Here is a 26,668-nt window from a genome sequence, read left to right as displayed (position 1 = left end):
ATGTTACAAACCAGCTCAACGCTGAATCACTTAGACCAATAAGCATTAGGTTGTTTCTTTCATATGTTCATGGGCTGGCGAGGGGGACTCTGCCTCTGAATTTAGATGGTCTGGGCTTGGCTCCAGTCTTTGACTTCAGTTCAGGTCCTTTCATCATTCTATGAGTATTAGAATTCTACTTGTGTAAAAAAAAAAAAAAGAATTCTATTTGTGTTCTACTAGTATTACTGTTCTACTAGTATTTGAGGTACTAGTATGTGAGTGGTGACTAGTAGCAACCCAGCATATTCTTCTCATTTGGATGGGCAAGGATGCAAAAGTCAAGCCAGACCACAAAGCATATTTAAAGCTTCAGCATGCATCATGTCTACTCCCATTGTGTTGGCCAAGGCAACAGAGGGACAAGCCCAAAGTCAGGATGTCCAAGAAATAAACTTTGCCCCAAAGTGAGGGATGGGAGAGTGAACTAATATTTGCTGAACAATATTTCCATCTATCACACCAAGTTTCTGGAATAAACAACCAAGTGGATGAAGGTCTGTTTTACTTAATGAGTAAAACTGAAGTTAAGAGAAAAATGTCCCCTCATGTATCAGTTAGCTTTTGCTGTATAACAAACTATCCTGAAACACAGTGGCTTAAAACAGCAAACAGTTCTAATTTCTCATAATTCACTGTGTTGCCAAAGTGGCTTTTCTGGTCAGAGACAGGATGGCTGGTTTCTACTGGTATTGCCTATACATCTGTGTTCATCTGGAGGCTCAGCTGGGGCTGGCGAGTCTAGGATGACATCATTTGCGTGTCTGGACATTTGCCCAGTGATCGCTGGGGCAGTGGAGATGACTTGCCATTTGTCTCTTATATCAGTCAGGCTAGCTCAGGCTCATTTCTGGTGAGATGGTCACAGGGTTCCCAAGAGTAGCAAATGAAGTCCCATGCAGCAAACACTTCAAGCATCTGTTTGTGTCACATTTGTTAAGGTCCCATTGGCCAAAGCAAATCATGTGGCTAAGGCCAGATTTAAGAGGTGGAGAAATAAGCTTTATGTCTTGATGGAATGAGGGACAATGTTACGTTGCACAGAAGTGTGCATAGAGGAATGAAGATGTGTGGCCATTCTGGCAACCTACCACACTTCACTACAGCAGAGATAAACACGCTGATTTACAAACACAAACTCGAAGCATTTTATAAGCATCAAATTATCTAACGCTCATAGCAATCCCATGAGGTGGGTACTTACTCTCACTCTGCAATTGAGGAAACTGAGGCACAAGTAGGTTGAGTAACTGCAGTAACTTGCCTTCGTTCATACAGCTGATGGAGGACTTGAACTGTGCCGAGCGTCCCAGAGTCTGTGCTCTTACCCACTGTGTTAGCTCAACTCTCAGTGGGGTGCCAGTGCTGTTACTACTACTACTACTACTAGTACTACTACAACTACTACTAATACTACTACTAATAATAACAACAGTAGAAACTGGGAGCTGGGTGGACAACTTCCAGCAGAACTTCTGAGGAAGCAAGCGGACCATCGTCTACACGGCCAGTGAGCCCAGCAAAGTGTATGTCCAGACGGATCGTGTCCCTCTAGAGAATGAACCGAGAGGAAGAGAACAAATGTATGAGCCCCAGGAAGATTAGGCAAAATTCCTGCAGCGTCCTTGAATTTGATTTTTTTAAAAGATCTTATTTATTTATTTATTTGACAGAGAGACAGAGATCACAAGTCAGCAGAGCGGCAGGCCATGGCAGAGGGGGAAGCAGGCTCCCTGCTGAGCAGGGAACCCAATGCGGGACTCGATCCCAGGACCCTGGGATCGTGACCTGAGGCGAAGGCAGCTGCTTAGCCGACTGAGCAGCCCGGCGTCCACAATTTGACTTTTTCTAAAAGATTTATTTATTCATTCATTCCAGGGGGGTGGAGAGAGCCAGAGGGAGAGACACAATTCCAAGCAGACTCCGAAGTCAGGGTGGCATCCAATGTAGGGCTCAATCCCACGACCCTGAGATCATGACCAGAGTCAAAACCAAGAGTCAGGTGTGCTCGCTGGACTGCACCACCCAGGCACCCTGTGATTTTTGAGAATGTTTTCTCATAAAATTTTTGGTCTTGTACCTCTTCTATCACTTTGATTACTTTTGTTTTCTGTTCTGTATGCCAGATTTCTTTTCTAATCAAGAAACATTTCAAACATAATAAACAGTGCTTTCTCCAGTCTAATTATCAAACAGATACTAATGATCTTCCAAATATCCTTAAGTTCTCACTTAAAAAAAAAGAGACTAAAACATTATAGATAGCTAGTAGCAGTTAGCTTTTGATATATAACAAAGAGCCCCCCAAACAGTAGCTTAAGTGAACAACTGTGTAGTTCTCAATTTCAGATGAAAATGAGATCAAGGGGTGCCTGGGTGTCTCAGTCAGTGAAGTATCTGCTTTTGGCTCAGGTCATGATCCCAGGGTTCTGGGATCGAGCCCCACATCTGGTTCCCTGCTTGGGGAGCCTGCTTCTCCCTCTCCCTCTGCCTGCTGCTCCCCTGCTGTGCTCTCTTTCTCCATCAAATAAATAAAAATCTTTAAAAGAAGTTTTATAAAGTGTTTAAAGTACAAAAAAGAGGTATCATTGAATTTAGCCCTGATCAGTGTTTTCTTATCACGTAGTCATGCTCAGAACATCGTTGGTGAATATTTGAAGACAAACTATTTTGCCACTTTTTATACATAATCAGCATCAAAATAGGTCACATATGGGGAACCTGGGTGGCTCAGTGGGTTAAGCATCTGCCTTTGGCTCAGGTCATGATTCCAAGGCCCTGGGATCAAGTCCTGCATCAGGCTCCCTGCTCAGCGGGGAAACTGCTTCTCCCTCTCCCTCTGCCTGCTGTTCCCCCTGCTTGTGCTCGCTCGCTCACACTCTCTGTCAAATAAATAAAAGAACAAAACAAAAACAAAGAATTGTTTTTTATGAGGGAAACAATTATTTTGTATTTGGAGTGCTGACGCGGAGGCCAAACTTCCTGAGTTTAAACCCTGCACTCTCTGTCACTGGGCAAGTTTCTTACTCAACATACGTATGAGTTTCTTTATCTGTAAAGTGGGGATAATGACAGTATCCACATTATAGGGTTGTTGTGAGGATTAAATGAACAACCTAAGACATGTTAGCTATTCCTATGTTTGTTAAAAAAAAAAAAAGATTCTGCAGTTGCCTAATACTACTAGCAAACATGCATTAATGTTTGTCGGTTTCGCCTAGATCTGGATGTGTGGAGGCCAACTTTTCATACTCCCCTGCTCGCGAGTGGGACTCATCAATAAGCCGCGCTTTCCCAATCGACCTGGTTTTATGAAATCCGTGACCTATAACAATCTCAGATTGGTGCACGTTTGGCTGGACCAATACAAGGTGAAGGAAACATCTCTGATTTGGAAAGACAAGCAAGAGTACAGAATGGGATTGCCCTAAAGACACCTGTTACTACTACCTTTCCAGATAACAAATTTTGGGATTTTCCCCTCTATTTTCCTTAAATTAGCCGTCAGCCACTCATCTACCTTCCCCAGACCCTATTCTCAATTGGTTCATTTGAATCTACTGCCCTGGAGCATTACTTTTTAATTTCTAGGGAAACTCAAGTTTCTCAGAAGTAAATCAACCACCACTGGAAGTTTGTTTGGCCCAGATCTATTTCCCCTCCTAAGCAGTGCCCCTCTGAAGCAGCTCTCCCTGCCCTCCTCCCCACAGGCAGCTCCCCAGATTCTCTTCCTCTACTACCAAGTTCTCAAGGGATGCAGCTGCTATGATCTAGAGACCACGCAAGAAACTCCATTACCTCTTTTTTTTTTAAAGATTTTATTTATTTGATAGACAGAGATCACAAGTAGGCAGAGAGGCAGGCAGAGAGAGAGGGGGAAGCAGGCTCCTCGCTGAGCAGAGAGCCCAATGTGGGGCTTGATCCCAGGACCCTGGGATCATGACCTGAGCCGAAGGCAGAGGCTTAACCCACTGAGCAACCCAGGCACCCCCAATTACCTCTTTTCAACCGACAGTCAAAGATTTCTCTATCAAAGCCATGCTCCTTCATCAGTGCACCTCCCCAAGCCTTCAGCCCCTAGCCAGGACCTAAAAGGACGCACAGAGAACATGCCGCTCTGGCCCCATTTGAAAGTGGTCCCTGCAGGATCCATGCACGATCCAATACCGCGGTAACCCCAACAAGACCTCGTGTCAGATACATGGGGAGAAATGTGTAAGAATCTCTCTATGATAGTCTAAGTTCTGGTCTTAATCTAATATTTATTTATTATTTTAAATTATAAAAGTAATAATACTCTTTCTCTAGTAATCAGGGCAATGCGGATTAAAGCCTCAGTGAGGTATTTCTATGTAGTCACTTAGATTGGCAAAACTGTTTAAAGTCTGATAGGACCAAGTATTGGCAAGCACAGGAATTCTCAGACATCGCGTGTGGGAGCACTCATTATTACAAACTCACTTTGGAAGACAGTTTGGCAAAATCAAGTAAAGATCATGAATATCCCACGATCTAGCAATTCCATCCTACACATACATCCCAGAAAGACACGCTTTTGTGCAAGAATGCATGAACGAGAATGTTTACAAACAGCATTGTAGGTGTTAGCCAACACTAAATACAGCCCACGTGCTCATCAGGATCAGAATGGATAAATGCGACATATTTAATTGATATAATTCTATTTGGCCATGAAAATTAACTGTAGACATACATACAATAGTACAGCCCATCTTTAGGACATAATGGTGAAGTAAAGCAGCCAAAAACAATAGAATGTATACTGATTTATTCCAGTTCCTATTAAATTAAAAATGGGTAAAATTAAGTCACATAATTTATGTGTGCACAATTAGATAAAGCTAAAAAGAAAAGCAAAAGCATGAATACATAATCAAGATAGCATTTAAAACCAAGGGAAAGACTTCGTTCAGGAAGGGAAAGGCTGGGGGCTTCGAGGAGATTGTTTGTGTAGTATTTCTTGACCTAGTCAGTATCACGGGGGTTGATTTTTCAACAATTCATTAAGTTGCACATTGAATTTTATATACTTTTTGTATACTTATTATATCTCCTGATTTTAAAAGAAATTATTTTTTAAAAGGTAAAACATACACATGTTTAAAAGTCATACAGTACTGAAAGAGTACTAAGTGAAAAGCAAGCTTTCTCAGACCATATATGGTTCCACCCCTCAGAAGTAACATTAAATTAGCAAGTGCTAAATCACTAAATTTAGCAATCACTAAAATGAATAGTTTCTTGTTAACACACATTAAAAACAAATATATATCCTTTTATATAATGAGATTCACACAATATTCTGCAATTTTTCCACCTGTTAGCATATTTTATTTTTTTAAAAAATATTTATTTATTTATTTTAGAGAGCGAGTGCATGGGTGGAGGCAGGGGTGGAGGCGCGGATTGGGCAGAGCAAGAGGGAGAAGCTGACTCCCTGCTGAGCAGCGAGCCTGATGAGTGGCTCAGTCCCAGGACCCTGGGATTATGACCTGAGCTGAAGGTAGATGATTAACCAACTGAGCCACCTAGATAGCTCCTAGCTGCTCCACAGAGCCCCTACCTGTTAGTATATTTTAAAAACATACTTTCAAAGTCTTTTAAAATCTGAACATATAAACATGTCACCATAGGTGGCTGTGATTCTTGGGCTTCTACACCCCTCCGCTGTGGTTTGTCACAGCACATACTGTGAATGCGCGTGGGGTGAGGGAATCCAGGTACCACGTGTGTCTCTGCCCTCACTCTACGGATGGAATCGGAAGGTCTTCTGATTTTTGTTGTTCTTGTTCAGGTGATGGAAGGATATACTGCTATGTTAGATACGGCTTGTTTGGTTTAATGGAATAACTGACTCTCTATTTCCATTTAGGAGCAATTTTTTTTACGACAACCTGGTCTGAAATCTGTTGCCTACGGAAACATCAGCGAGCACGTTGAACTGAGGAAACGGTTGGGTTGCAAACCATTTCAGTGGTATTTGGATAATGTCTTCCCAGAACTGGAGACATCTAAGGACAGCCAAAGAAAAGGAAACAAATCATTTTCATTAATGAAGGGCTAAAAACCTCTGAGATCTTCAACACAGCAAAGAACACAGTTCCAGACCTGATGCGAGTTTGGAACAACATGAAATTATGTGACATGCAGTAAGAAATACAACCAGAGTGCCTTTCTGTCTTCCTTTAATGATAGTTCTTAACACTTTGTTACACATGCCACTACATTTCTGGGGCAGCAAAACCTTGAATGTTAGAAATATACACAGTCACACAGATAAGACTATCATACAATTGTGTGAGGTGAAGTGTATTCTCTTCGTTATTTGCCAAACTCACTTGGTCCTGTTGGACCATAGGGAAGGTTCCACTTTTGGAGCCTTTGTCAATTCCATTCACTCCAGGCAGGTGACCTGGCCTGGTGGCCTTCTCAGAAAGACATTCACAGAGAGCCTTGGTTGGTACATACCAACTTCAGCTCAACTGTTTCGAGCTCCTCTCTTGCTGCCAGGGTAGATACTGGAACTGATCCCTTGCTTGGCTGGGTTCCTGAGTTTCCGAGGTCCCATCCACTTGCTGTGGTGTCCAGTTCTCTAGGCTGGCCTTCTGGTTTGTGTGTGTCAGTCCTTTTGTCATTAAGAGACAGTCCCTCTTCCATGCTTCCAGTTTTGCCTTGTTCATATTTTTCCCCTCCCATGGCTCTGGCTTACAGCTCTCCTGACCCTTCTTGGATTATGCGCTCTGTTGTTAATCTATGTCCTGACTAAGAACTGTTTAGCTGGGACTGGGGAAGAAGTAGCTAAGTTCCCTATCTACCCTGTGTGAACACACTCCCAAATGTCTATTTTTATTTATTTATTTTTATTTATTTATTTGACAGAGAGATCATAAGTAGGCAGAGAGATGGGCAGAGAAAGAGGGGGAAGCAGGCTCCCCGCTGAGCAGAGAGCCTGATGAGACTCGATCCCCAGACCCTGAGATCATGACCCAAGCCGAAGGCAGAGGCCCAACCCGCTGAGCCACCCAGGCATCCCCCAAATGTCTAAAGTATTTATTTTGGGTTAGAAGGATGGCTATTGTGTTCACCCTGGTGAAGGTGGCTAGAAAGGGGGCATATATCTAATTCACAGAAACAATGAGAAAATGAGGGGGAAAACACATTGAAAGGAATAAAAGAACTGGGGGAGACTTGGGGTAGGATCACTAAACCTAGCGTATAAACTAGTTTTTATAGCAGGAGACAACTTATCTTTTATGCTTACTCAGTCGACAACTGAGTGGTCATCCAGGGCCAGATATCCTTCTAGGTGCTGGGACACAGCAGACGGGGGAACAACAAAACATCCCTCCCTTCATGGAGCTCCTGTTCTTTGAGATAATCCATATAATGTAAAGAAAAAAGAGCCAGTTACTATGATCTCTTTATACCTATGTATTTAGCAACTTACTCTATAGAATTCTGTTGTTAGAATGACATGGGGAAGACCTGGACTTATATATTACGGTGGTCAGGGAACTTGACTGAAACTTTAAAAAGTCAATCTGGCAACACAAAATAAGCACCACGTTATGATTTTATTCTTGGCCCATGTTTATACTTTACCTGCTTCTAGGAAGTAATAAAAAATGTTTATAATAAACACATGGATCTATTAAAATTGGGGTAAAATACAAAATAGAAATCTATAGCAGAAGGAAAAAAATTTAGTATAAATAAATCATTTTGAAATAATTTTTTTTTAGTTTTGAAATTTGAGAATAATTTTTTTTCCTTTGGTAAGCATACAAGAGGATGTTGTAAATAATCAGCTTTGCCGGAAGAAAAAGACAAATGTTCTTAGACCCATGAGCCTAATATTAGGTCTTAGTTGTTTTTTTTTTTTTCTCCTTAGAGACAGGGCACACATGCAGGCATGGGGAGAGAGGGGTGGGAGGAGAGGGACAGAAGGAGAGGGAGAGAATCTCAAGCAGACTCTCCGCGTAGTGCGGACGGAGCCGGATGCAGGGCTCGATCTAGACCCTGAGATCATGACTTGAGCTGAATCCAAAGGTCAGGTGCTCAACAGACTGAGCCACCCAGGTGCCCCTTAAGTTTTAATTTTTTACTGTGACTGTTGGTTCAGGTACCAGATAACAGTGTGGGCAAGTCTTAGACATGATGTACTATATTCCTTGAGATAAGTCTGGAATAGAAATCAGAATAAATATCCAAGTATTGGTGTGATTGAAAGGAAATCCATATTAGCTTATAGGTGGCAATTTTCTGTTTCATGTGGAAACTTAAAAACCTGACTTCTATTTTGGAGCTAACCCACTCAAAGCTTTCCTTAAAACACAGTTTTTGGTATGAGCGGATGTTCCGACAAACCTTAAAGTAAGCCTGGGAGTTCTCTAATTAAAGCATACTTCTCGGAATGTAGCCTAAGACACGCCAGCATGAAACAGCTCCCATTATGTTTCATAGGCTGTGGCAAGTACTCTGCCCGGATTATCTCAACTCAACCACACATAAGAGAGGCCCTGTTGTTATTATCATTTCACAGATGAGAAAACCAAAGTTAGAATTTGTTCACAGGCTGGGGTTGCCAATTTTAGCAAACAAAAATACAGGATGCTCTGTCTTCGAAATCCAAATTTCGAATACACAATATTTTGTTAGAAGTATATTTCACATATTCCACGTAACACACTTATACCACAAAATTGTTCTTTGTTGCTCTGAAATGGAAATTTCAGGCCATCCTGTATTTCATCTGGTAACTATCTGGGGACAAACTAATACAGCCCATGCAGTAGCAGAATCAGCCCAGTGTCAAAGACTGGGCTTAACCACAACATGAGGCTGCAAAGAGCTAAAATTTGTGTCATTCTTCCTAACAGCAAAACTGGAGCTAACCCAAACCTCAACTGCTAGGTTTATACCATTATGCACTAATTTGATGGAATAGCATAGAAACATTGAAAGTAACAGCTAGAAAAAAATTCCATGCCAGGCCCGTCAGAATGGCAAACATTCAAATACCTGACGCTATCAAGGGTCGGGAGCAGGTGGAGTGAGCGGTGGAAGCTCTCAGGCGCTGACCGCTCGCTAGCACAGGGATTCCAAACTCTGGTTTGTGTGCCTCGCCTGCACATCTTGCTAAAGCGCAGATATTGATTACTAGGTAGGTGTGGCAAAGGGCTTCCGATTCAGCAGTTTGGGTTTTTTTTGAAGATTTTATTTATTTGACAGACAAGATCACAAGCAGGCAGAGAGGCAGGCAGAGAGGAAGGGAAGCAGGCTCCCCACTGAGCAGAGAGCCCAATGCGGGGCTCCATCCCACGACCCTGGGACCATGACCTGAGCCGAAGGCAGAGGCTTTAGCCCACTGAGCCACCCAGGTGCCCCCCGTCAGTAGTTCCAAGCAGCCCCCAGGTGACACCGACGCCGCTTGCTGCGGCCGCTCTTCCTGGGATGCCTCACTGGTGCACCTGCCCCCCAGCGTGAGGGCTTTCCAAGGCTCCTAGGAGAGGGACACCGCAAAGCCTTCACAATGGAACCCACATTTGTTTGAGCAAAGCTGAAGCTGCACATCTTCTAACACGTACACGCCCGTTTGTCCTCATCGAGGGGGTTTTACAACGAGAAAAAAACCCAAGCCGCCGGTCACAGACCCTCAAGGCCGCCGCCGAGCCGCGAGCTTCGCGAACGCTGCGGACTCCGCCAGCGCCACGCCAGGCGCGAGCGGTGACGTCACCCACGCGCGGGGGCGGGGCCTTCTGTCACGTGGCTCCAGGGGCACGCGCGCTCAGTCTGAGACTGCGGCGCGGGAGTCCGCGGCCCCCACTGCGCCCGGTGCAGCGTTTCTTCCCGGGCAACTCCCCCTGCTGTGGCTAATGCGGGTCGGACCCGGGCTGTGGCGGGAGGGAAGATGCCACAGCCGGAGTCCCAGAAGCCCGGGATCCTGCGCTGCCTGCGTCAGGGTGAGTAGCGCGCGGCCTGGCGCGGCGGCGTCTGAGCCCGCGCGGCCTCCGTCGTCCCCTCAGCGCCTCAAGCTAGCGGCTTCGGCGCGCGGCCCCGAGATCCCAAGGCTGAAGCCTGCGCCCGGGGCCTGACGCCCGGCTGCCGGCTGCGGAGTCAGACCGCGAGCACCGCCCCCGGGGACTGGGTGTTGACGGAGGAACCGCCCGCGGGACCCGGCGCGCCCCTGTCGGCGGGTCTGGGCCGCGCTGGGGTCGCGGAGCCGTGGACCCGTGGCTCCCGCCGCTGTTTCTCGGAACGAGGGTCGGAGCCCTGCGGCTCGGTCTTCCGAGAGAAGGAGGTGGTGCGGCAGAGGCGGTAACAGATGGCAGACGCGAGAGAGAAGTGAGAGCTGCACCCGCCCCCCCCGCCCCCCCCCCCCCCCCCCCGCCCCCCCCCCCCCCCCCCCCCCCAGCCGGGCAGCTCGCGTTTCCCGGGAGGCTCCCCAGCTCGCCTTGACACACGGCATTTGGCTGATGTGCCTCTGGTTTCTCTTTCCTTTCTGTTTGCTTGTTGGAGAAATGGGGCTGTTTGCCTCGTGTCATTTCCCGACGTTCTTAAATTCCATGGCGTTTGGATAAATCTGGAAATACCAAGTCCTTGGCCTCCAGTTCTGGAAGACTTCGCCCTCGGAGGCGTCCTAGCGCGCTCCTGACAGACGGGCGGCGCTTATTTTCCCCGTCGGAGGAGAGCGGGTCAGCGTTCCTCTCCAGCCTTGCGTTGCGAAATCAGTTCGGTTGGCCGGTGTCCAGAGATACAGCGAAATTATAACTGTGCTTTTCATGGTTTTCCTGCGCCCTCTCTTCCCCCAGACCACAGGTTTAGACCCGACTTTAAAGTCTGTTTGTTTTACTCCCCTAAGTTCCAAGCTTTTATCCAGAAATTTGTATGTGGAAACCTACTCTGCCTTAAGACAGAAAGAAGGAAACCTCCCCACCCTCCGTGTGTGTCCGTGGCGCTTTGTAGTTAAAGGTGGCGAAAGACCCAGTTTTCTCATCTTCTCTGGGCAGTTTCTCTGCTGTTTCTTCCTTGCAGTTCGGAGTCTACTTAGTTTTTTTAAACATTTATGCAACATGAAATTTATCATTTTAACCTTTTTTTAAATAAAAATTTTTAAAATTAACATATAATGTATTATTTGCCCCAGGGGTACAGGTCTGTAAATCTCGGGCTTACACACTTCACAGCAGAGTCCCCATAGCACACACCCTCGCCAATGTCCATAATAACCGATTTTTAAGTGTACGATTCAGCTGTGTTAAGAACTTTCGCAGTATTGCATCGCAGTCTATTTCCAAAACGTTTTGATCGCTCCGTGCAGAAACTCTAACCGTGAAGCAGTAACTTCCCATTTCCCCTTCTCCCGGACCCTTTTTGCCTCTCCGAATTGGACCGCTGTGAGTACCTCCTGCGAGTGGAGTCGTGCGGTATTTTTCTTTTTGTGTCGGGCTTATTTCATTGTTGTTTTCAGATTTCATACATGGCGAGCGTCTGTTAGACTTCATTCCTTTTTGTGGCCGAATTAGAGTTCCATTTTTGGCTATATCACAGTTTGTTTATTGGTTCACCTCTTGACGGGCTGCTGTGCATAGTGCTGCTGTGAACATGAGGCTACATGCACCTGTTTTTGATTCTTTGGGGTAAAAACTTGGGAGTGGAATGGCTGGATCATAGGGTAACATCTGTTTGACTTTTTGAGGAAATAATCCTTCCCATTTTTAAAACTGCTTTTTTTTTTTTTTTTTAAGATTTTATTTATCTATTTGACAGGGAGCTCACAAGTAGGCAGAGAGGCAGGCAGAGAGGGAAGCAGGTCTCTGCTGAGCAGAGAGCCTGATGTTGATCCCAGGACCCTGAGCAGAAGGCAGAGGCTTAACCCACTGAGCCACCCAGGTGCCCCTAAAACTGCTCTCTTAAGACCTTCATGCCTTCCTATGGCTAAATCTGATGCTTCCACCTCAACTCCTGCTGACTTGACCTCCAAATCTTTGTGACACTTCATGTTGCTGGTCAGTACTCCCTCTTGTGGGTCTCGATTTTGTGATCCTTTTCATGTCCTTTATTAGTACTTCCTTTTCCACCGGATTTTTATTTTTTTTTTAAGACATCTATTTATTTATTTGACAGAGAGAGAGAGAGATCACAAGTAGTCAGAGAGGCAGAGAGAGAGAGAGAGAGGAGGAAGCAGGCTCCCCGCCGAGCAGAGAGCCCGATGCGGGTCTCGATCTCAGGACCCTGAGACCATGACCTGAGCTGAAGGCAGAGGCTTTAACCCACTGAGCCACCCAGGTGCCCCTCCACCGGATTTTTAACTGTGCATGTCCTCAGAGGTTCCGTGCTTGCTCCTCTTCTGCTATTATTTCAGTGGAACTTAAAACTAAAATTTTGGTGTTTATTTTTAACATTGCTTTGAAGCTTAGATTCAAATTTCAAGCTAGACTCCCCCCCACCCCGCCCCGTCCCAAACCATTATACACTGCTGCTAGTATTTTTCCATAAGATATATTTTCTTAAAGACATTAGCTAGATTTTTTTTGCATGCAGAACAAGTTAAGTCTTATCCTCAGGGTCAGAGCCCCAGCCTGTCCTCATAGAAGTAATTAGCTTCCACTAGTCTTAACCAGCTGATCTGTTCATTATAGCCTCCTTTCCACTTGCTATTTTGTTTGAAAAACAAATATTTACGTTGCAATTTTCCAAGACTTGAACTTTCTCCTTGAAATATTTCAGTATTTGGCCATTGGAATTTATTTTCTAAAGCCAGACTTAAATATCAGCTTCTAAAAGAAATATTCCTCAGGTTTTTCATACAGTGTTTTTTCATTTGTAACCCCACCTGTCTTACCTTCTATTGGTTAATTGGAAGCAAATCTCAGGTATCATAGGATTAGGTTATTTTAGTTGTATAAAATAAGCTCATTCTGACTACAGTCTTTCTGGTTTTGGGTTTGTTTTTTTTTTTTTTTCCAAGATTTTATTTATTCTAGGGAGAGTGTGTGTGTGCATGTGCATAGGCATAGGGGGTGGCAGGGCAGAGAGAGAGAGAACGAACATCTCAAGTCGCCACCCCACTGAGCACAGAGCCATACTTTGAGATCATGACCTGAGCTGAAACCAGGAGTTGGATGCTTAACTGACTGAGCCGCCCAGAAGCTTCTCTGGTCTCTTTTGTTTATATATATATATATATATTATACATATATATGTATATTTTATACATATATATATATAAAAATTTTTTTTTAATTATTTGACAGAGATCACAAATAGGCAGAGAGGCAGGCAGAGAGAGAGGAGGAAGCAGGCTCTCTGCTGAGCAGGGAGCCTGATGCGGGGCTCGATCCCAGGACCCTGAGATCATGACCCCAGTCGAAGGCAGAGGCTTTAACCCACTGAGTCACCCAGGCACCCCATCTTTTTAAAATTCATTTTATTTTAGAATTGTTTTAGATTCATAGAAAATTGCATTACAGAGTAGTACTGAGAGTTCTTTTATATGCCATGCCAAGTTTCTCCTGTTATTAACAACCTACATTAGTATGGCACATTTATTACAATTAATGAGCCAGGACTGATACATTATTATTAACTAACATCAGAATTTATTCAGGTTTCTTTAGTCTCTCCCCTCCCCCCTTCTAAGGACATTAGGTAAAAACTAAAGGTCCAGTCCAGGATACACATTGTAGTCATCCTGTCTCCTTAGGCTTCTTGGCTCTGACAGTTTCTCAGACTTCACTTGTTTTTGATGACTGTGACAGTTTTGAGAATACTTCTCAGGTATTTTGTAAAATGTCTGTCAGTTGGGATTTGTGTGATGTTTTTCTCATAATTAGATAGCAGTTCCACCCCAGAGTGGGAGGACAGTGCCCAAAATACCATCAGGTGTGGGTACTAGCAGGGGATTCAAGACCTCTATCTTAAATGGTACCAGTGGCACAAATGTTTAAAGACCTCCAGCCTTGCCCAAGTGGCCACCGACATCCTGACCTCTGGGCACTGGGCATTACATTGCCCTAATTTCAACCCGCATTGGCTGATAGGCGTACGCAGTTCATACTCATCTCTGGTGATGCAAGGCCAGTCATTAAATTGTTGGGAACATACAACTAAATTTTCTTTAAAACAGTGCTTCATGTGTGCCCCAGCCTTTACTCTTCACAGGTGGATACCTCCTGTGCCTCACAGGAGAGCACCACCCAGTCATTTGCAAGGTGTGCCTCTGGGGAAACCCCTGCCAGACTTTATTGAAAATTTGTGATATGTAGATGCTCCCAGTGGTGCAAACAAACCTTATTCAGGGCATCCCAAATCTCTGTGACCCTGAGATCCCCTGCCCCTCGATTCCCCTGCCTGGGAGAGCCGCCCCTCAGGAGTGGCTCCCTCCACCTGTGACAAGGCTGAGGTGACAGTGCCCCAGCCCATGATCGTAGGAGCTATTGAATGCTGCATGTCAGCCTTTCAGTAGAGCAGACAGGACTCTGAGGAGACTGATGATAGGGGCTGATGATGGCAAGCGCTCCCTGGGACTCGAGGGCTGAACTGGCTCCTTCGGATGATCCCTTTGAATGACATTGTGCAGAGCTAACTGTGGGTAGCCCAGGACGCTCTTGCTTACTGCAGTGCTTGCTGCTCAAAGGTGAGGTAGTTCTTGGACTGCTAAGCTGCTCTCCTCCGTTGCACCTTTGAGGTTTGGAAGATTAGGTATGTGTCAAGTCTCACAACTTTTGGGGGACCTCTTTAAACACTTAGTTGTTTTCCTTTGCTTTTCACCCATTGGACTGGCCCACGTTGCATCCTGTGGAGAGTTAGTGACTTTAATTTTTGTTGGTAGGACCCCTTACCAGCTACAGGAGCTGCCACCACCGCAGCATCCCCTTCTACTCCCTCCAGAACCACAGCTGCAGGGTCACTTCCCTATACCACCCCAAAGGGACCTTTTCCTGTGATCACCACTCAGGGCTCCACAGTCTTGCTGTTCAAGCCTTCCAATAAACTTAGTATTTTGATACAGTAGGCAGAAATTGGAGCTCATTTTTCAGGCCACTGTAATTGCTGGGCATGTTACCAAGCTCAACAAAAGATTGTTTCTGGTGTTAGTGGCCTACCGGCTGATTTATTAACCTTGTCCCATTTACCCAGCAGAAGGTACCTCACTCATCCTTGCAGCTTGCCTGGCCACTCTGTGATGTTCAGCCGCTCCCATGGAGGACACTTTGCAGTGCGGTGTATGGGATCGGCTAGAGCCCCCGCATGCTCTTTATAATCCTCCATATCTGCCCAGGTAACACCACCACATACATGAACATGACCTGCCCCTCATCCCAAGGAACATAATCCCCACAGTTTTGGGCCTCCTGGCCTAGCCATCTAGGGGGAACCCCAAGTTATTTCAGCTTCCCTGATCAGGCAGTTGGTGTCCGCTGTGCGTCCATTGTCTTGGAGCCGTCACACATCTGTGTACTTTTCTTTCCTTCACCCCTGTCACATGCCGGCTCCCAGGCAGTCCTGTCTCTGTTCATAGCAGTGTACTTTAATCTCCCTGGGACTACCCTTAAACATCACTGAACAGGACCTCCGATCTGCCTCTCCTTCTCCCCCGTCATGTCAAAAGTGTATGTGGTATTTATCCCATGATGCTAGGAGTAGGTCTGCTGCTGTCACTCAGATGGACTGGGCTACTCGCCACTGCACTGGGCGTACAATGACCAGTCAGTCTGAACAGGTACAAGTATTCCATAATCTCACTCAGGGTTTTTAACCAAATACCAATTTAACCTTTATCCAAGGGCTTTTATTTTCTTGGCTGGACCCCAGTAACTAGGGAGAATTACGGATAGGATTTTGAACTTTTGTCTGTTGATATTGCTGATCGGTATTCTTCCTTTACTCAGATGTTTTGTGCACTGGGTGATGAAAACCATTTTAGTGGCTTTTAATATCTTCACTCCAGATAGTGCCTGTGATTTTCCCTAAAGATTAATGCCTAGGGGGGCCCCTTGGTGGCTCAGTGGGTTAAGCCTCTGCCTTCGGCTCAGGTCATGGTCTCAGAGTCCTGGGATCGAGCCCCACATCTGGCTCTCTGCTCAGCGGGGAGCCTGCTTCCCCTTCTCTCTCTGCCTGCCTCTCTGCCTGCTTGTGATCTCTCTCTCTCTCTGTCAAATAAATAAATAAAATCTTAAAAAAAAAAAAAAGATTAATGCCTAGGCATCACAGGGCCAATTGTGATGAGGAAAGCGCCGTTTAGGGGAAAATTTGTGTTTCTCAGTTGCTGCCTAGGCATTTTATATTTACGATGATCCTGTTCACACCCGGAGTCTGGACATTTCGGTAAGGACGTGAGTTTAGGATGCCTAACATAAGTTCCTGCTTTGTCTTTCCCAGGGCACCTTTTCAAATAACCACTCCAGGTGGATCTGGGAAAAGTTAGTGACTCTGCCCCAGCCCCCTTAAAAATAACAGCTGCTTGCTACCCTGCTCTTTATCTCCTTCTCCCTGGCAACCCAGATGTAGGACTGCCCTTTCCCCAGCTCATTGCACTCCCTGTCCCCCTGCTTCTTCGAGCTTCGAGTGATAAATCTGGTGACTCTGCTTCCTTCATGTGGGTATATTGAAATTGCACCTTCAGTCCAAAGGCTGCTGGGGGTTTCATGTCCCCAGAGTGGAAGCTGAGGTCCGAGGTGCTGAGGAAGGGACCTGCTGCCCCCCCGCTTGTGTGGTTGGTTGTGCTCCCTCATTCTTCAGTCTGTATACCGGCCCCGGGTCTCGGCATGCCGCACACAGTTGTTGGCTTGGGGCCCTCTTCCTCCACTTCGAAAGCCAGCAACAGCAGGTGGAGTTCCTCCTCTTACAGTGCATCATTCTGATCTCCTGTTTTGTTTCCCTTTTCACATTTAAGGACCCTGAGATTACACTGGGTCCACCCAGATAATCTAGGATAATCTCCTTGTTTTAAGGTCAAGTGATTAGCAGCCAGCCTTAATTCTGGGATATGGCTATCTCTGGGGGACCATTAGTCTACCTATACTTAGCATATTAGTTCACATCTTGTAAAGAAATTTTTGGTGGTTGCCCTAGAGTTTTCAGTAAACATTTTAAACTAATCACTTTGAATCTGCCTTCATGTAACAGTAATTGCCAGACATGTTGTACGGATACCTTATTAATGAAGACCATTCCAGTTTTTCCCTCCCATTCCGGTGACATTGTTGTCATTCATTCACTTATCAGTATGCTATGATCACTTAGTATATTGTGACTTATGTTACTTTGAACAGTTTCTTTTAGATCAGTTAAGAACAAGAAAAAGAAGTCTCATTTTTTTTTTCTTCTGATGTTCTTTATGTAGATCCAGGTTTCTTACTTATGTCATTTTCATGCTGCTTGAAGAATTTCTTTTAACTTTTCTTGCAGGGTAAGTCTACTGATGACGAATTCCTCAGTTTATGTTCAAGAAGGTATTTCTTAACTTCTGAAGGATAATGTCAGTGGGTATAGAACTCTAAGGCAGGTGGATTTTTTCTTTGGTTCTTGAACAATTTCAGTCCATCTCTTGCTTACATGATTTCTAAGGAAGATCCCACTGTAATTCTTACCCTTTTCCCCTCTGTAGATAGTTTTTTCCTCCCTGTGGCTTCTTTCAGCATTTTTGTTTGTCTTTTGATTAAACCTAGGTGAGACTTTGGGGGGTATTTATTCTACTTTGGGTTCTCTTACTAGTTTTGGAATTTCTTGGCCATTGTTACTTAAGATATTTCTTCTTTTTTTTTTCTTCTCCTTCTGATATTCTGATACGTTATAAGTTATACTTTCTGAATTGCCCACAGTTCTTGGATGTACTGTTTTCCTCTTTGCATTTCAGTTTAGGAAGTGAACTATATTCAGGCTCACTGCTCTTTTCTTCAGCTTTGTAAAGGCCACTGATGAACCCACGGAAGGCAGTCTTCATTGCTGTTACAGTGTTCTTGATTTTTTAGCCCTGCCTTTGGATTCTGTCTTAGAGTTTCCCTCTCCCTATTTATGTTTTTCATGTATTCTTGCATGTTGTTTTTTTTTTTTCACTAGTATTCTTAACATATTAATTATAGATATTATTTGTTGAGGGGGAGATTGCAGGGAGAGGGAGAGTCTTAAGCAGGCTCCATGCCCAGCACAGAGCCCAACACAGGCTTGATCTCATGACGCTGAGATCATGACCTGAGCCAAAATCAGGAGTCAGATTCTTATCTGACTGAGCCACCCAGGCGCCCTTAGATATTTTAAATTCTGTGTTTATGATCCCCAATTCTGTGTCATCTAAGTCTGGTTCTTATGATTGGCTTGTCTCTTCAGACCTTATTTTCTCTTGCTTTTTGGTATGCTTTGTATTTTTAATGTTGTTGAAAACTTGACAGGTTGTTTCAGTAAAGTAAGTAGATCTTTAGTGTGTGGGTTTATGGTGATCTAGCTGGGGGTTTGGCTGTGTTTAATGTTTGCTCTAGCTACAGATGCCAGAGGCCTCAAATTCTTCTAGTGTCCTTGTTTTTATCTGCCCTCTGGACTTGGGGATTTTCTGAGTACCCTTCCCCAGAGAGTCTGTGTCTTGCAGCTCTTTCAGCTTAACCCACCTTTATTATATTTGGAGCCTGTTGGTGTGGTGGTCAAGTATGAAGGAGGATGAGAGTTCTATGTCTGCAGGTACGACCATCACAAGTGTTTTGCCAGAGGTGCAGCTTTTTCCCCCTGCAACCTTCTCCCTTCCCTAGCTGCAGAATTCCCAGTCTGTTTCCTGGAAGCTGTGACCTTCTGTTGATCCTTTCTTCTTAGGTTTGTCTGGAAGGCTAGCAGGGGCTGGAGTGGGAGGAGTGCCCTTTCCCAACTAGGAGAAAGTTCTGGCAGTGTCTTTTGCCCTGGAGCAAATGCCTTTGCCTTCGAGACCGCTCTAGGGTGTTTCACAGTGATTACTTTTCCCTTCTCCTGTCAGAGTAGAGGGGATCTTTCTGTATCTCCACATTCATGGTGAGGACCTACTAAGGTCCTCGAGGTAAAGCCCGCAGAAGTGTGGGAGCCCCCCCCCCAAATCCTGACTGCTTCCCCAGAGTTTCTCACTCTCAACGCCAGGTCACAGAGTCTGCAGCATCAGTTTGTGGCTCCAGCAGCTTCTGCTTCAGGTAAGAAGATATCACGGTGTGTCTCTAGGTTTTGGGTGTCAGTTTGCCCTGTAACCTCAGTTCTCTGATGGTCTAAAAGCGTACTGATGTTCAGTTTGTCCAGTTTTTTCTCGTAGGGGTGGGAGTGATGACTTGTAAGCTCTTCTCATGTTGGAACTGGAAACTGAAGTTACTCCCATTTATTTTTAACTTAGGGTTTGTGAGTTACCGTCTTCAGTGAACTGTACACACAGATCCAGGACTGTGGTATTGTATCTAGATTTGATTATGCAGGCAAAATTTGATTTTTCATATTTATCACTTGATTAATAATGATTTCAAGCTGTACTGCCTGATAGCTTTTGCTTTCCTTAGAAAAGCTTTTCACTTTCAAACTTCTTTTCTTGCAAAACTATAAAAATACCTTGCAGCTTTTCAGTATAATTTTTTGTATGCATTATTTTGCATTCTCTAGGCAATAAAAGCTAAATAGGCCCTCTTTTATTTATTTATTTATTTTAATTTTAAAAATTTTTTATATCATTTTTTTAAATTTATTTTCAGCATAACAGTATTCATTGTTTTTGTACCACATCCAGTGCTCCATGCAATCCGTGCCCTCTCTAATACCCACCACCTGGTTCCCCCAGCCTCCCACCCCCCCACCTCTTCAAACCCTTCAGATTGTTTTTCCGAATCTATAGTCTCTCATTGTTCACCTCCCCTTCCAATTTCCCCCAACTCCCTTCTCCTAACTCCCTATGTCCTCCATGCTATTTGTTATGCTCCACAAATAAGTGAAACCAAATAGGCCCTCTTTTAAATTAAGTTTTCTACTTAAAAGTAAAAAATTAGTACATAATAAGAATTTGTCAAGTGATTTCTTCTCTCTTATTAGTTTGGGTTTCTCCAGAATCCTAAGATAAAAATTTCAGTTCACCTTGTTTATTTGTGAGGTAATCTCAGAGGACACCAGTAGGGGAATGAAGAAGTAAGAGAGAGAGGCGAGGAAGCTAGGAGAGGGTATGATTTCAGGTCATTTTCCACTGTAGGCCACTATAGCTTACACTGGGGAACTCTGAGAACCAGCGTAGAATATAGGTGTCAAGAGTTAGTATCCAGGGCAAGCATATAAGGGAGCTCTGGGGTATTTTAACTAGTCTTTTGTTGAGGGCTGCTTCTAGGAAGGTACATATTCTCATATACTTTTGGGCCTGCACTGCACATGGGCAGATGGGCTCCAGGGGCCAGAGATGCAGATGCTGGCACCTGGAAGTCAGACCTGTGGAGATGGATGCTCAAGAGGATGTGCAAATGACAGTGTCTGCTCTGTTGATTTCCCACAGCTTGACCCAGCAGGATGAGCTGGGGTAGAAATGGGCCATTGGTCCAGTTCCATTAGTAGGTTCGTCCGCTTTCTAAACCTCTTGATATTGAGGTGGTAGATTGTATTCAGAAGTGAGTTTTCTGAAAAATGCTGAAGAGTCTGTCACATGATTTTCTGATATTCTCTTTTTGGTTATACCTAGCCAGTTCACTTTGAAATATGAAAGCAGTAGTTTAGAAAATAACCCTGGCCTTGTGCTTCTGGTAATGGCGGACTGGAGAACCTAGTTGAAATCAGTAAGTGCTGAAAAGTGTCAGAGAATTCACAAGATAGTAAATTAATTACTGGATTGAGGTTTGGGAGATAATAGAAATGCAGAGAGGTGAACACCTTGCTTGGGCTGCTCTTGTACTTGGTATTTGCTGTATTATGGAAAAGGATTTGAAAGGCTGAGCAATGTATCGACAGATTGCCGGGGTAGGGGAACAGAAATTGGAGTCCAGGATTTGCCATGGGTGAGAATCCTGCTGAGCTGACCATGGGTAACGTTGGAATCTTGAAAGGCTGTAGGCTAGAATACAGGTGGGCAGGGAGGGGATGGAATCTTCCCTGAAACGAGATTCTGCTGTGTCATTTAGGGAGTTTAGTATATCTCCAATCTCAGATTGCTGGTGATGGCAGGTACCTAGCAGAAGCAAATGAAGATACTCTCCAGAGGAAGATAGAATCTTGGGTTTCAAGTTGTTTCTGAGATGACCTTTCAGATAGTGTCCATGCAGTCAAATCACTGCAGTCTGGTGCACCGGAAGACAGCCTGAACAGGAACCCCCATAGGCAGCAGCGGTAGAGGCAGCCCCTTTAGACGGTGATGGTAAAACATCATTTGGGATGTTTATGGAGCTAAAAGCTGAACTTAAACATCTCAGCAAGGAATCAGAGCAAAGGGACAACCGATTTGAAAAAGACACAGCTAGATACTACATCTAAATACAATAATCAGAATTGAGGATTCATTGGATTAATAACAAATTAGAAAAGTAATCAACTGAAAGATCAGAAGAAGCTTCCTTCAAGTATGAGAGAGGAAGAATCTGGAAAACACTGAAGAGAGTGTAAGAAATATAGAGGATGTAGTGACAAAGTACAGTGTGTTTGATTGGAATCCTAGAAGGAGAGGAGGGAGAAGGGAGTAGGGCAATTTTTGAAGAGAAGATGGCTGAGAACTTTGAAAACTGATGAAAGATATCAATCCATTGGAATAATAGATCCTAAGGGGGAGTTAAGGTGTTTTTTTAAAAAAGTTTGCCACTTGTAGGTCATAGTCTAGGACTCATTTTCCTTAGAGTGAGTTTGCTTGCTGCCTGCTTGCATGTTCTCCATCCTCCCTCTCTCTTTCCTCCCTCCCTCTCTGTCCAGTTTTAGCAGTACTTTCAGTATTCTGCTGAGGACACATGTTTTTCTCACATGAAGAATTACATGGTCTTTTATTATATTTATATAGATTATGTTGGGGTTCCAAAGATTTTGGTTAGAGAAAAGATACGACTGCTATTTAGATTGAAATCCATTGAGATAAGAAAATATGAAAGATAAGCTTTCCAGACTTAAAGAAATGCTTCTGTAATGCAGGGATTTCATGCAGAGTGGGCCCTTGGGGGACAGAGCCTCTCCCTAGCCCTCCTGGGTCACGGTCAGTGGTAGTTCCTACCTTGTCTCCCCTGGACAGCTAGTCAGAAAGCCTCTCACAGGTGAAGGGCACACTGACCTCAGGAACAGAAGTGTGCCTTGGGTGCCAGTGAGGGGTTTTTTTGTTTGTTTGTTTGTTTGTTTTTAAAGATTTTACTTATTTATTTGACAGAGATCACAAGTAGGCAAAGAGGGAGGCGGGGGCGGGGTGGGGGGTGGAGCAGGCTCCCTGCCGAGCAGAGAGCCCGATGTGGGACTCTATCCCAGGACTCTGGGCTCATGACCTGAGCCAAAGGCAGAGGCTTTAACCCACTGAGCCACCCAGGCACCCTGTTTGTTTATTTTTGGGAACAAGGGGCAAGTAGTATTTATCACAGATACCTGGACATACGGTCATTTTAGGTAACCCCAAGGGCAGGGGCTATCCATATCTTTAATCTTGTGGGAAACATAAATTTATATTTTAAAAAGTTACTGGATGACATCTCTTTTTTAAAGGATGGCAAGCAGGATATCACTGGCCTCTTCCTTGCCAGGTGGTATAACAAAATGCTTAAGGATGTAGGTCTGACATCAGATGACTGGGATTCAAATCTCATTTCCTCCCCTTCCTTCCTAGCTGCATGTCCTTAAAGCAAGTTACTTAATTTCTCTAAGAGCAAGAGGAAAAAAGATAAGAAGCCTTGTTTTTTTTCTGTTCTACACTCGGGACTAGTATTTTCTTTTTTTGTTAGTTTTGATTTGCATACCTGACTTGGGTAGGTAAGCCACTTGGTCAGCACTTCCCAGTCCTGGAGACCCAGTAACACACTCAGTAGCCCTGGTTTAAGGGGAGTCAGCTCTGCTCATGGTCCTGGGACAGAGGCGTCTGTAGAAGGCCATGTGGATCGTGCTTGTGAGATGCTTGTTGATATTGGGTGTGTTTAAAGCCATTTTAGTTCCTTAGTTATTTGGATATCTCAGAACACTTATTTCTAGTAACCATACTTTTTTCTGTTCACTTATTTGTTCTTCATTTGATGTACTTTGGGCTTAATTCTCCTTTTTTATGGGTAGAAAGGAAACAAGAAATAACGGTTTTCATGATTCTGGGGGCTATAAGTGGTTACTCTATATTTATTCTATACATCCCTTCAGAGTTGAAGTCTGGCGCCTGATCAAACTTTCGACCTTGCCCAGTTTCTGAATTTAGGTGGGGGACACACCCTGCCGGTCTTTTGTTTCCTCCCTGGCTGATACACCTGTTTATCTGCCTGGTTTCTGACTGCATTTGATTTTATGACCCCTGCATTGACGTGAGGTCAGCTCTTCGCTGGGACTGAGAAAAAGCTGCTGTAAGGGCGTTCCCTGTGTGTGCCTGTTGATCTTGATCAGACGCATTGGGTCAGAAATGGATTCATGAAAATAAAAGAGATCATAATAAATGATATCTAGTAGAATATATAGTTAGAAAGATCTTGAATATAAGATTCCTTGAAGTATATGGGTGTTGTGCAAGCCCCTCACAAGGCTATGGTCACTTTCTCCTTTAGTCTTCCCCACGCCTTGACCAGGGAGAGTTGCTGCTTTCTACTGCTTTCTGCTTGATCAGGGAGGATATTAACGCCTAATGGTCAGCCTCTGCCAGTCCGTTTTCACTGACCAAGCAGGTGTCCCAAGATTGGTTTATGCGCTAACTCCTAGTTATCCTTTTAGTTCCTTGTCTTGCTGCTTTCTCCCATCAACATCACCATGTGGTTTTTCTCTGCATTTGAGGTATAGTATATACCACCACATGTGTTATGTTCTCTCTGATTGTTATAGAGAGAATATTCGTGAATGTCTGAAGGATGTCAGAGGATTATTCCCAGGAAAGCACATGATGTCTGGAATTTGCTCTGAACCTTTCCTAATTCAGTAATCTCCTTACTTGTAGTTATGAAATATGTTGGTGACAGTGTTTTCTTTTAGTCTTTCAGGTAGGTAAGGAATGAGAAAAAACAATTTTTTTGTGTGTGTTGTCATCACCTGGTAATTTCACAGGGGTCAGTGGGAAGGGCATTGCTGTTAATCAGCATTTGTACTCACATGACTGTAGCTCACTTAAAATATGAATGTGTCCTTTTTATGGAAAAAGCTAATAGATGTTTGCTGTTTGACAACTTGGAATGTAGAGGAGACCAAGGAGAAAATAGCCAGAAACTACTGAAAGGTACATGCTTATCAGGTAGGGATAGACATTTGAGGGGCACTTGGGTGGCTTAGTCACTTGAGCGTCCGAGTTTGGCTGAAGTTATGATTTTAGGATCCTGAGATTGCGCTGAGTCAGGAGCTAAGCGCAGCAGGGAGTCTGCTTGTGCTTCTGCCCCTCCCCATGCTCGTGCAGGTGGGCATGCTTTCTCAAATGAAATCTTGAAAAAGGAGAGACATTTTAGGTTTTATTAAACATTATGAAAATTTTGTGTTGAAGGAAAATGAAAGCTGTACTGTGTGTGAGTTAGGTAGTATGGGCTCGTTACTCTTGTAGTACCAGAAGTTGGATGTTGGGCAGACAAATTCAGACTAGTTAGTGATTTGTGGAGGAAAAAGTTTTTCAGATTGTGCTTTTAGAATACTTGTTCACTGTTCACATTTCATTTTCAAGTTTTTGACAAATTAATAAAATTAAAATAGCCTTTCTTTTAATATGCTAAAATCCCCTTTGCGTCTGAGGTTGAAAGGAAAGGCTATATTTCATTCAAAGCCTTAGAGTATTTAATCCTTTCCAAAGTTCTTCTTACATTTTTAAGTCAGGTTAAGAAATTTTTTACCTTGGAACACCTGGATGGCTCATTCAGTTAAGCGACTGCCTTTGGCTTAGGTCCTGATTGCAGAGTCACGAGATGGTGCCCTGCGTCAGCCTCTGCTTTTTAGGGTAGTCTGCTTGAGATGCCCCCCTCATCCCTGCCCCTCCTTTCACTTGCGTGAGTGTGCTCTCAAATAAATAAATAAAAACGAAACAAAATAAAAACAAAACTCCAGCGTCATTATCAATTACAGCGAAGGGTGTTTCTCAACAGCACAATTGTCTGAGCTAAGAAAACCCATTTTGAGATGCTTTCCGTAGTTGTCATTAACTTGTATTAACAAGGAACACACCCGCTGCTAAATTCTGTTCCATAAAGTAGTTAAATTATGTAAAGTTCACAAAGACAATGCCTGTTACACAGTGTCACTCTACGGATGATACTTTAAACCCTTCCATTTATCTTCCAGTCATAGCATATTTAATGTACTAAATAATACAACATTTTTCTTCTGAAAATCATTAAATAATCCTCAAGAAAAGGCTAACAGGGAACACAGCAGAGGTCTGTATGTTAGCCACCATGCAGGGTAGTGGGGTTTAATATTTTTTAAGTCAGGCACCCTGACAGAGTTTAAATTGAGTGAGATCTCATGAGATTTTGGACCTTTGTCCTATACAGTTTGCCAGAAAATATTTTTGGTATAACAACAGTAGATGCTAACAGTAGCAGTGATCAGTCAGTTTTTGAGTGGACTAAAAAAGCATGTATGTGCTTAAATTGTTACTTGCATATTTTGTATACATATCTTTCTAGTTTCCTAAATTGCATAGTAGTGCAGCTGCTTTTCACCTATGAACATGAAGTTGGCCTTTCAGTCCTGCCCCTCCATTGTTTCCTCCCTCTGCTAATGGGTTTCAACTTTTTTTTAATGGTTTATGGAAGAATGTTAGACACCAGCTCAGTATTATGCTTTGTCCTTCCTTTGCTTTATCCGTCCTTTGTTTTTTATTATAAGAAGTTATGTGTGTGAATATTTATTTTTATGTAGCATTCTGTATACACTCTTCTCCATCGTACTTTTTTTCACCTGGCAGTATATGTAGCGATAAAACCAGAGTTAACATGTAGAGACATTTCTCTTTCCTTTTTACAACTGCGTATTTATTGTATGGACGTTTCTTAATTTGTTCAGCCAGTCCTTAATCAGTGGACAATTGGATTGATTCTAGCCTCTTGCTTATTACAGATAGTCCTGTAGTGAATAGCCTTGTGCATACATTGTTTCGTACTTTTTCCCTGGGTGGTATAGATTCCTAGGAGTCATACTGCTAGGTCAAAGGATAAATGCGTATGTAATTTTAGTAGTTGTTGCCAAATTGCCTAGGGTAGGTAGTATACCACATATGAGAGCTTTTCCACAGCCTCACTATCAGACTATGTCATCAAGCTTTTGGATTTTTATAAATCCAACAGGTGGGAAATTTTATCTCCGTGAGGACTTATTTTGCTTATTTTCCCTTATTATGAGTAAGGTTCAGCATTGTTTTCACAGAGTTAAGAACCAGTTGTATTTCTGCTTCTGTGAATGGTCTTGAAGGGGTGTTGGTTCTTTTTCATTGTGGCTGACAAGACTGAAGGGTGATCCCCAGTGATTTCCTACCACCTTCTGCCCTCACTTTGTGTAATCCTCTCCCCATGAG

The 26,668-nt window shown here is 43.8% G+C and overlaps 2 protein-coding genes across 5 annotated transcripts in view; both read left to right on the top strand.

Moving 5' to 3' along the window:
* GALNTL5 (polypeptide N-acetylgalactosaminyltransferase like 5) overlaps positions 1-6,212 on the top strand; it is a 54,662-nt gene extending 48,450 nt beyond the window's left edge. For all 3 annotated transcript variants that reach the window (XM_032840239.1, XM_032840238.1, XM_032840240.1), the window contains exons 6-7: positions 3,261-3,410; positions 5,933-6,212. In XM_032840239.1, the coding sequence (XP_032696130.1) occupies positions 3,261-3,410; positions 5,933-6,124 (342 nt within the window). In that variant the 3' untranslated portion in view covers positions 6,125-6,212. The remainder of the gene's footprint in view (positions 1-3,260; positions 3,411-5,932) is intronic.
* A 3,667-nt stretch (positions 6,213-9,879) lies between these two features.
* The window catches only part of GALNT11 (polypeptide N-acetylgalactosaminyltransferase 11), a 53,688-nt gene continuing 36,899 nt past the window's right edge, over positions 9,880-26,668 (top strand). For both annotated transcript variants that reach the window (XM_032840116.1, XM_032840117.1), the window contains exon 1: positions 9,880-10,022. The gene's annotated coding sequence lies outside the window, so the exon portion shown is untranslated. The remainder of the gene's footprint in view (positions 10,023-26,668) is intronic.

Source organism: Lontra canadensis, unplaced genomic scaffold, assembly GCF_010015895.1.
Source record: "Lontra canadensis isolate GAN:19392208 unplaced genomic scaffold, GSC_riverotter_1.0 scaffold111, whole genome shotgun sequence".
NCBI classification, from domain to species: domain Eukaryota; kingdom Metazoa; phylum Chordata; class Mammalia; order Carnivora; family Mustelidae; genus Lontra; species Lontra canadensis.
This window is presented reverse-complemented; position numbering and strand designations above follow the sequence as displayed.